The sequence below is a fragment of the Quercus robur genome, chromosome 8, assembly GCF_932294415.1.
Source record: "Quercus robur chromosome 8, dhQueRobu3.1, whole genome shotgun sequence".
Taxonomy (NCBI): Eukaryota; Viridiplantae; Streptophyta; class Magnoliopsida; order Fagales; family Fagaceae; genus Quercus; species Quercus robur.
Genome location: NC_065541.1, coordinates 47,575,359 through 47,586,711, shown reverse-complemented (window position 1 = coordinate 47,586,711; position 11,353 = coordinate 47,575,359). Strand labels below are relative to the sequence as shown.

At 43.4% G+C, this 11,353-nt stretch overlaps 1 protein-coding gene across 1 annotated transcript; it reads right to left on the bottom strand.

Moving 5' to 3' along the window:
* Positions 1-260: 260 nt before the first annotated feature.
* Positions 261-3,666, bottom strand: LOC126696728 (receptor-like protein kinase FERONIA). The gene is made up of 2 exons (XM_050393421.1): positions 1,814-3,666; positions 261-1,207 (listed from the first exon to the last, which is right to left on the bottom strand). Exons 1-2 carry the CDS (start codon positions 3,438-3,440, stop codon positions 336-338), a joined length of 2,499 nt encoding a protein of 832 aa, XP_050249378.1. The 5' UTR covers positions 3,441-3,666; the 3' UTR covers positions 261-335.
* Positions 3,667-11,353: the final 7,687 nt, after the last annotated feature.

Here is an 11,353-nt window from a genome sequence, read left to right as displayed (position 1 = left end):
ATTGTCTCCCAATATTAATTTTAACTTATTAGACAAAAATCCGAAAAATGGGAAAATTTTTTGACTTCATAGTATTTTTTTTCTTCTAATGTTTCTTTTTTCTAGAACAACATGTCAATAACATTCACACCATATCATAAATATTCCCGACTTTAGAAAGACAACAATACTAAAATATTAAAAAAAAAAAAAAAAAGCTTAAAAACAGTAAAAGAGCTTAAGAACTACTGTTTTTAGTGGCCGAGGAGAAATCTTGATTTGTGATACTAATAGTAGTGATAGAATCAAGACTAGGGTAACTTAATCCACTACTAATTGTACTTAACTCAGTTCCACTAGTCGACTCCAACCAAGGAGCTCCATTGGTAGTCGCAACACGAAATTAATGATACCTCTTCTGAATCAGTATCCTTGGTTGCTTCTACTCTTGCTTCTGCATTCTCCTGGAGTTCAAATGCAAACTCTAGGTTTTCCATCACATCATTCATCGTGGGCCGTTGGATTCCCTGATCACGTACACAACTTTCTGCAAGTTCCATGTATACCTTTAAACACTCTGGTGCTATCTTGTTCGTTAGATACGGATCAATGATTTGGCTGATGGTTCCTCTATCAATGCATTTCTGAGCCCAGCTTGCCAAATTTCTCTGCTCTTCTTGGAGTTTTGGATTCAATGCTTTTCTGGCACATACCACTTCAAACATCACTACACCAAATGAGTACACATCGGATTTCTCAGTCAATTGTTGGCGCCTAGCATAATCTGGATCCAAATACCCCAATGTCCCCTTTACTAGTGTACTAACCGCAGTGTTATCTAAACCAATTTTGGATAATCCGAAATCGGAAACCTTGGATACCCATTTCTCGTCCAATAGAATATTTGTTGTCTTCACATCACGGTGGATAATAGGGTGCTTTGAACATGTGTGGAGGTAGTGCAAACCACGTGCTGCTCCTATGCATATCTGGAGCCTTTGTTTCCAGGTGAGGGGATCATTAAGGGTGTCATAGAGGTGGTGGCGGAGGGTACCATTTGCCATGTACTCGTAAACAAGTATCATCTCACCCTCATCATTGCAGTATCCGATGAGAGACACAAGGTGCACATGACGAAGTTGAGAAAGCATCTCAATCTCTGTCAAAAACTCACAAACACCTTGTTGAGATTCTTGTTTCATGCGCTTGATTGCCACCATCATATTACCTGAAGGATGGAATGTTGTATCATTATGTTTCTAAAACCCAATAAATGTTGCCATGAATGCAATCGGTAGATTTTAATACCTATGGGAGCAAATCAGCTTATAAATTTTATGTAATAAAATTAAAATTTTTATTGTCTTTAGCACCACTCTTGTATTATTGTGTGTAAACAATGGGTATGACTTATGTCTAGTTTCTATGCTATTTGGAAACTAGAAGCTGTGAAGACATGTCCTAAAATAGGACATGTTAATTACATTTTATTGCTCATATATATGGGCAATGATACTGCCACATCCACTTTCATGTTTAAATATTGTCATTTTTCTTTATCTTCTAAAATGTGTATATCAGCACATCGATCTTGGATATTATTTAAAATAGTTGATGTAAAATGAGTTTAAAAGAATATTTTCCCTTCATATATGGCCATGTCCAATACGCATAGGAACTAGACACAGCACAAATCGGATTTTATCAAATTATTAAACATCTCTATAAAATATAGTATCACTAATCTTAATTCTATGTAAATAGACTGCAATTAGGACAAATTCAGGAAAAAAAAAAACTATAAATAAAAGATAATCATGGCATTATACATTACCCTGCTCAATCAGACCCTTATAAACATTGCCAAAGCCACCTACACCGATAATTAGATCTTCGTCGAAGTTGTTGCATGCTGTTTTGATTTCATCTAGTCTGAAGTAGCGGCACAGTTCTCCAGGCAGCGATGAAGCTGCTCTCCTTGAGAACTCTCTTTTGTAAGGATCTAGCCTAGACCGACACCACCACTTTGCTAGAGGATGGCAAGAACCAAAACGCCTAGTCTTCTTCAGTTTACAGAGAACCATGCAACACACTAGAGTGAGCACGACTAAGATGCCCAAACCACTTCCAATGGCAATGAATATTGTTTTCTTTGTCTTGGATTCGTTGGCTGCTGGAGCAGGTTCTTGATCCAGCAGTGGAGGCACCATATTGGGTCCGGCAAGATTTCCATATTGATCACTCAACTTGAACACTTCCACACCGTTTAAAATGGCATCCCACAAAATAGAGTCTGATCTAGGTTGTAGATCAATGGAAAGAAGATGCTTGTCCTCACCCTTATTTCTGATCATTACTACGTAGTCCTTGAAGTAAGGCCTATAGTTACTGTCAGTCCACAATACTACATCTGCCGCTTCTTCAGCTTGCTGATAGTCTATATAGATGTTGAATCTTCTTACCCCGGGGATGGATATGTTAGGCTCTATTTCGCAGAAATGGAGCCTCACCAGATAATTGAATCCCGTATCAACAAGTAATCCCCATGTCAAATTAGACATCAAGTTCCTAGTGCTGTTTGGGCCCATTGAAATTGCAGACAGATAGACAGCGTCAGGTGCAGTGTAATTTGGTATATATAAGTAATGGAGTGTCATAGATACAAAACGAGGGTTTACACCTTCACTCAACCGATAAATAGTGCCGTCGGACCATTGTCTAAACATGCCAGTGTCTTCCTTTGGTGATATCGAGCCCCCACCAAAATTTAATCGATAAACCATCTCGAGTGCCATGCTGTCGTTTATGTAGAACTGAGGAGCTTGGCCGACATAAACAGGGATGAGTTCTTCACCATTAGCGACATTATGTGGCCTATAGTACAAGTCTTCAGGCATGGAAACTATCTCAATTCCATTAATGAAAGCATAATAATTACTAGAGAAAGGGATGAAGGTCAAATTCAGTTTTTGACTCTTATCGACATTGATGCAAAACTCTTTATAAATATCACTGTGGCGCGATGAATTAGCAAGAATGGAAGCACTGAAGTTTGCAAGTAAGGTGAACGAACCCGCTTTGACAGTGAAAAAGTCCTTAGACCTTTCAAAACCTGAGTAAGAAGCCGAGTAAAAGTACAACCGAACAAATTTTGGGCCAGGGGTGACCGGAAACACGTATGTGAATTGCCAGTTGGATAAACGGGCAGTCATGTATGGGACAGCATTAGAGGTACCTTGGATTTCGGCTGTAGAGGTATCAGACTTGTGATTAGGTTCTTCTGTGGGAGCGAACTTGGAGCCTATGTCTCCGATCCAGTCACGCTCATCATTCGCCCTTGAGATGCCAGAGGAGCCACAGCTGATGGTAATATTTTCATCAGCAATATAACGAGGTGTAGAGGTTACGGTTAAAATACGACAAAGAATGACGAATAAGCAGAAGATTTGGTGGGTCTTCATGGGAGAAAGAGGTTACTGACTCTAACAAATTGAGAGAAAAATTAGAGGAGGAAAAGCTACTTTCTTCCAACAATACAAAGATAAATAGCATCAAAATTATTGAATTATTCGATCAAGCTATCTCCCCCAATATTTTGTAGCTAGGTTTGTAGAGACTGGTATATGCCGGAAAAATAAAGGGTGGGGTGAAGAGTGAGGACTGCGAAGTTGTTTGTGCCTTGTGTGATACAGAATTTACAAAACTAAAAATAAATAGTTGTGCTTCCTTCCAGTCCTTGCCTTTTGGACTCGGTCAAACATTTGGAGGTTTTCTTGTTGTCCTAATCAGAAAGTTATATATGTTTCTGCGAAACTGGGATATTTTAGAACGTGAAAACAAAGTGAGGACTTTTACAAATTTTAACTTTTAATTTTGATGTTAACATCAATTTGGTATTTGGACCTACCATTTGAACAGTTAACTTGGAAATTAGGTTTGGGATAACTTATTGGTACTTGTAGAGAGTTCAAAAATATCTCAAATACAATGAATTTATTATTTGCTATTGTGAAAAAACACAATTGAAACTCAGTGATTACAATTTCACAAAATATACAACGAATGCTCGATTTTGAATCCATTTTCTCAATATCCACGGTTAGCAAAAATGTCTTCTATTTATATAGAGTATTTGCCATTTGCCTCTCTCCCACACGGTGACCAATCACAAAAATAATAATAAATAAATAAATGATAAAATACAATAACCTACCTGAGAATTGAGATAATGCCAAAAATATCCAAAATTTATTTAAGGTGTCTGATTTGGTCCTTTAAACATTAACGGCATGTAAGGCTATTCGTGCATTCTCTCCCAGCGCACAAATGACTTGTCTTCAAGGACCAAATTGGTTATTTTAAAGAAGTTTTAGATTTGTTTGGCATTGTTCCAAACCACGTGGTAAGTGAGTGTATTTTAACTTAAAAATAAATAAATAAGGCAAGATCCATCTACACCTTCTCGACTGTGGATGGGTTCTAGAGGTTTTCTTTCTTCCTTTTGCTTATTTCTATCCGAGTTTTTTGTTTTGCTTGGCTGTTGATAAACTCATAAAGTTTGGATCTTTTTATGTATTTGTTGCTTAAAGAAATAAGGAAAATGAAAAGAAAAAAAATGTGTTGAATGCCTGTAAATTATGCTTTTGATGCTTGTGTTTTTGTTAGTCAGGAATTGTTTCCGACAAACGATACATTCACTAACGCGCATATACACGGATTCACTATCCTTATTGGATCTAAAATAGAGCATATATAATAATAATAATAATAAAAACCAAGAAGAATGGGTTATAAAGAGAAGAACAAGTGCACAGCTGAAAGTAAACACATTGCCAAGTTTCAACGACCCTTTGAGCGATCGTACACACTTCTCGGTATTTTACGGGAAGAATCGATGCAATAACGACCGTCGTTATATTGCCCACAAGGAGGTGCTGGTTTTCTGGGATTCAGTGGAGCATTGGGAGAGCCAGCAAGCATCCGACTTATGTAGGAATGCACCGGGAACTCCGAGTCGTCGTCAGTCAGGAATTCACCAGGGACGTCATTGCTCAGGAAATTAGTGGTGTTGCTCTCAACAAGGACAGGAGAACCACAACAACAATATGCGTTCAGAATCAGTATCGCAAACAATGCCAGAGGATAATATATAATAATCCCTCCCTTAATATTATAAGCTTCCATTTTCCATTTGTGTTTTCCTTCAACTCTCGCAAGTGATCTCCCTCCGTATACACTGTCCTCCCTGACCTTGAGTGATTACATTTATAGTTAATAAAAAGGTGAGCGTAACAGAAAGAAAGGAATAGCAGGATAATCCCACAAAAGTGAGCGATCAGTGATCTCCCTCCACCACCTAATCACATTCATTGGTACCGGACTTGAAAAGCATATTTATTGTCTGTTGTGGACCACGCGTTCATGCATATTGCATTGCGTGATTAGACCTTGGGGTAGAGCAATCTGTCCTTGCCCTTCAACTTTTCATTCAATTAGTATTTGAAACAGACTATAGAGGGTCCTGTCATATTACTTCACAAAGATGAATTAATGCTGGGGCCTCTCGACCTAATTCTAGGGGAAAAAATAGGTTCACAATTAATTCTGACAAGGAATACTTCACATAGATGAAATGCTGGTGCCCCCGGACCTAATTCTACGGAAAAAGTAGGTTTACAATTAATTGTGGGCACGGGCAATATTTCCACTTAGGGATGTGTTTGGCTCAGGTTGAATAAGATTAAGGAGATTTTTTGACCCAATTTATTATGGTGGGTTAAAAAAAATTCAATCCAACTTAATCCATCACATAAGTCCAATCCAACCCAACCTAATTAACCTAACCCACATGAGTTGAATTGGGTCGGGTTGAACCCATGGATTAAACAATTTTTTTTATTACTATTATTATTAAATTGAGAAAAAAAAATATATCACACTTATCATCTGAGTTGATAGACCAAATATACATTAATCTATAAACTAATATTCTGACTTAGTTGTAAAGAAAATATGTTTAAGTATCCAACTAAGTTGATAAGTATCTTAATTCACTTATAAATAAAATATACATGAGTTCCTAACTTAGTTATAAACAAAATATATCTAAATTTTTAATTTTTTTATTTATGAATTATATAATATATTTAAATATATATTAAAAGAACTAAAAAGATTTTATATTATATATTATAATAGGAACTGAGGAAGTGCTCTACAGCTGGTTTTTTTTTTTTTTTTTTTTTTTTTTAATTTATTAAATATATAATATATTTTAAACATATATTAAAATATAGGTGGGTCGGGTCGGGTTTGACGGATTTGTAATTTTATGACCAAAACCCAACCCGACTCGCTATTAAAAAATAAATTTGTAATCCAACTGTACGGCACCGAGATCCTAGGCCCATACAGGCCCTGGGCCCAGTCCCATACAGGCCCTGGGCCCAGTCCCAGCAGAAAGGTCCAGTTATCCTGTGCCCTTCTTGGAGCTTCCTTAATGTACGAACAAGCCTAGAGTATTGAATTCCAAGAGGTGATCGGTCAAACATTCCCGGTCAAATATACGAACTGTTCCCGGGAAAATGTGATATTCACAGGGAACTAAGTTGCCGAACATAATCGGTCAAGATGGAGCCAAGTTCCAAGATTATAAATGCTGCACCGCCCTCTCACCTAAACATCCACTTTAATCAGATAATATTGGACCCTCAGTAGCACTAACGGTGGCTGTAATCATAATCTCCCCACTAACCTTGGCTATAAATAGAAGAAAGTTGGGAGAAGAAAGGGTTCAGAAAAATTGAGAGAAAACAGTCAAGGAGAGAGTATCAACTGAGTGTTGCTTTGAGTCTCTCTGCCGAGAACGACCCATTGTAGGAAATCCTTAAGCCCACTACAAATAAATTGTGAGCCCAAGTGATCTAAAGCCCAGAAGTCTTGTACTTGGTTCCTACAATTGGCGCCCACCGTGGGGCCCTCCTACGAAGCCGTGGTTCGACTGAGACTCAAACGAAAGGAATGTCTGAGGAGCGTTCAGGAGAGCGTGCACCGAGCGGCTCCATAGGATCTTCTCGGGGGTCAACGTGGAGGGAGAGAAGGCAGAAACGGCGGGAAGATAGGGAGCAACCAAGGGGGGAGGAAAGGTCCGGATTGGGAGAAGGGTCGGCTCAGACACACCGGACGGTTTCCGGCGTCTCGGCGCATCGGCAGCATGATGATAGAGACTGGGAGTTAGAGCGGTTGCGCAGACTGGTAATGGATTTAGAGCTGGAAGCGAGGGATCGGCGACATTTAAGGAATCGTAACCCCCAGCGAAGGAGAAATCAGGGCGAGGGCTCCAGCCGATCTGGTACGTAACGATCCCGAGACCGATCGCGTTCCCAGGAGTCACACCGGCAACCACGGGGAATACGTCATCAACGAAACCGCTCACGGTCGCATGGTTACGATGATCAAGGATCAGAATCGCCAGAGGAACGACTGCACTACAATGCTGTCGTGGATGCCATGAGCCGAGCCTTGCGGATGGCGGCCCGGTCTCCATTCTCCGATGAAATTGAACGAGCCCCGCTGCCGAGCAGATTCACGCGACCGCCATTCAATTCGTATGAGGGGAGGACAGACCCCGTGGAACATGTCAGTCATTACATCCACATGATGTCTTTGCATGCGCACAACGATGCATTGATGTGTAAAGTATTCCCCTCTAGTCTCGGCTCTACCGCACTGAGATGGTTCAATGGGTTGCGGAAAGGTTCTATACACAGCTTCGCCGAGCTGATTCAGGAATTCGGCAGCTGGTTCGTGACATGCAGCCGAGTGCAACAGCCGGTCGACGCATTGCTTTCCATGAAAATGAGGGTCGGGGAAACCCTTCGGAGTTATGCCAGCCGATACTGGGAACTCTACAACGAGATTGGTGGAGGAAATGAGAAAATTGCGGCAAGCACCTTCAGGATGGGGCTCCCCGAAGATTCTAAATTGCGGGAGTCGCTGACGAGAAGACCCCCGGAGGACATGAGGCAACTGATGAGACGCATAGAGGAGTACAAACGCCTGGAGGATGACCGGCTGCAAAGTAAGGGGAAAGCTCCTTTTGCGGGGAGATCTCGGCAAAGCATTTTGCCGCCAAAGCCGAAAAGAGACTTCAGAATGCAGGAACCAGAGGTGCAAATCGAAGGGGTTAATGTGGTGTTTAAAGAGCCCGTGCACAAAATCTTGGAACGGATCAGGAACGAGCCATTCTTCAGATGGCCGAACAAAATGGGGGGCGACCCATCTCGGAGGAACCAAAACCTATACTGCACCTATCACAGAGACAAGGGGCACACCACCGAGCAGTGTAGGGTATTAAAAGATCATCTCGGACAGCTAGTGAAGGCAGGGCACCTAAAAGAGTTTGTAGCAGATTCCATTGACCGAGAATCCGGGCAGGGCGCCCAACAGAAAAGGAACCCCCTTCCACCACCCCTGGGGGTAATCGACGTCATCCATGCCGCACCAAGAAGAGCAGCAGCGGCAAAAAGGGTAATGACAGTGGCTTGCGCGGGGGGAGAATCATCCAAGAAGAAAAAGAAAGTTAGACGGCTGGCCATCTCGTTCGGAGAAGATGATTTGGAAGGGACGATCCAACCTCACGACGATGCTTTGGTGGTGACAGCCCGGATAGGCGGATTCTTGGTGAAGAGGGTGATGATTGATCAAGGTAGCGGGGCTGACGTCATGTACCCGGACCTCTTCGAAGGGCTCAGGTTAAAGACCCAGGATTTGGCGAAGTATGACACGCCATTGGTCTCGTTTGACGGGAGAGTTGTGATTCCCAAGGGGCAAATCTCTCTCCCAGTGGACATGGAAGGCAAGGGAGTTATAGTTACATTCATAGTAGTCCGATCATTCGCACCTTACACCGCAATCCTGGGGAGGCCGTGGATTCACGCCATGGGGGCTGTTCCGTCCACCCTTCATGTGAAAGTAAAATTTCCTACTGAGTATGGAGTTGCAGAGGTAAGGGGGAACCAACAGGTGGCGAAGCAATGCCTTGTAGCCGCGGTCAGGTGGGAAAAGGAACAGCTCGGTCAGGCTGAGCACGCCGAGAAAAAGACTGCATAGCAATTACAGAAACCCCGGGAAACTGGGGCGGACGTTGCCTAGGAGATGCTGAAGGTAAGAATTCTTCCAGATAGTGACAGATATTTCCAGATAGGTACAAGCATGAATGACCGGGAAAGGGTAGAGATGTTGTTGTTCCTGTTGCAGAACATAGATGTCTTCGCATGGAACCCGTATGAAGTGCCCGTTGTAGATCCCGAATTCATTGTCCACAGACTCAATGTGGATCCATTATTCCCCCCAAAGAAGCAGAAACCAAGAAGAGCGTCAAAAGAACACGTCGATGCAGTAAACCTGGAGGTACAGCGGCTGAGGGAGGCCGGAGTCATAAGGGAGATATTCTTCCCGAAGTGGTTGGCAAACACTGTCGTGGTGAAGAAGAAGAACGGCAAATGGAGAGTTTGTGTGGACTTCATAGACTTGAACAAGGCATGTCCCAAAGACCCATTCCCGATGCCCAAGATTGATCAGTTAGTAGATGCAACATACGGGCACCCGAGGATGAGCTTCCTAGATGCCTTCCAGGGCTACCACCAGATTGCCTTGGCGCCCGAAGACCGAGAAAAGACAGCGTTTATCTCCTCGAACGCAAACTATCACTACGAGGTCATGCCGTTTGGATTGAAGAACGCCGGGGCCACGTATCAGCGAATGATGACGAGAATGTTCCGAGAAAAGATTGGATGCACGGTTGAAGTTTATATCGACGACATGGTGGTAAAAAGTAGAATCGAGTCACAGCACACCGAAGACCTCCGGGGAGTATTCGAGATACTGCGACGGCACAAATTGCGCCTGAATGCCGAGAAGTGCACTTTCGGAGTGGGGGCTGGTAAGTTCTTGGGATATCTGATCTCTACTCGGGGAATAGAAGCTAACCCCAACCAAATAAAGGCCGTGAACCGCCTCAAACCACCAAGCAATCCTAAAGAGGTGCAAGTGCTCACTGGAATGTTAGCCGCCCTGAACCGATTTATCTCCAAGTTTGCCCTGCCGGCCGTTTTATCAACTTCTGAAAAAGTGGAAGGGGTTTCGATGGGACGAGAGCTGTGATGAGGCTTTTCGAGAGCTAAAGGAATACTTGGCAGAGGCGCCGAGGTTGACGGCCCCGGAGCCCGGGGAGGATCTATTTATGTACCTTGCAGTCACCGAACATGCCGTAAGTGCTGTGTTACTAAGGGATCGGGGAGTGCAAATGCCAGTGTATTACGTGAGCAAAACCTTAGTAGACGCCGAGACAAGGTACCTGCCCCTTGAGAAGTTAGTTTTAGCCTTGGTGCACGCCACGAGGAAGTTGCCACATTACTTCCAGGCACACAAGGTGTTCGTCCTCACCGAGTATCCTTTGCAGTCACTGTTAAAGAGATCGGACTTCACAGGTCGGATTGCCAAATGGGGGACTCGGTTGGGATCGTTTGACATAAGATACCGACCTAGAAGCTCGGTGAAGGGACAGGTTCTCGCTGATTTCATCGCAGAATTCACACCCAAGAACGAAGGCAAGGTAATCTGTAGTGCGGAGATTCGCCCGTGGAGGGTATTTGTGGACGGCGCATCAAATGCTATGGGGGCCGGGGCTGGCGTTGTCATAATCACCCCTGAGGGTATACGACTGGAACACTCCTTCAGATTGGGGTTCAAAGCCTCGAACAATGAAGCCGAGTATGAGGCCCTATTGGTCGGATTGAGGGCCGTATTGCATCTGGGCGCAAAGGATGTTGCGATTTACTCGGACTCTCGGCTGGTCGTTTATCAGATCACGGGGGACTTCGAGGCTCGGGACCCCCGAATGAAAGCTTACCTAAGTACGACAAAGCAGATTATCGATCAGTTTGGAATGGTAAAGATATCCCAGGTGGCTCGGTCACAAAACAAGCACGCTGACTCTCTTGCCACGTTAGCCTCATCGGCCACCGAGGACACGCCGCGGCTTATCATGATAGAACTTATAAGGGAGCCAAGCATCTATGTGAAGAGTGTTCCCGACCAGGCCGGAGTAGAAGTTGCGCAGGTAGCAGTGGCTGGTCCGTGTTGGATGAACCCGATCATAGACTTCCTTGCCGAAGATAAAGTTCCAGAGGATGAGGCCGAGGCCAACAAGATTCGCCGGATGGCTCCCCGATACTGGCTCTCTGCGGATCGAAAGTTGTACCAAAGATCATTCGCAGGCCCTTACCTCTTGTGCCTACATCCCGAAAAAGTCAAAGAGCTTCTGACCGAGCTACATAAGGGAGTGTGTGGCGGGCATGCTGGGGGACGATCT

Coding starts and splice junctions, on each gene's coding strand:
- LOC126696728 (XM_050393421.1), bottom strand. CDS start 3,440: ATGAAGACCCACCAAATCTTCTGCTTATTCGTCATTCTTTGTCGTATT. Junction 1,208..1,813: donor TAAGGGTCTGATTGAGCAGG/GTAATGTATAAT, acceptor TCCATCCTTCAG/GTAATATGATGGTGGCAATC.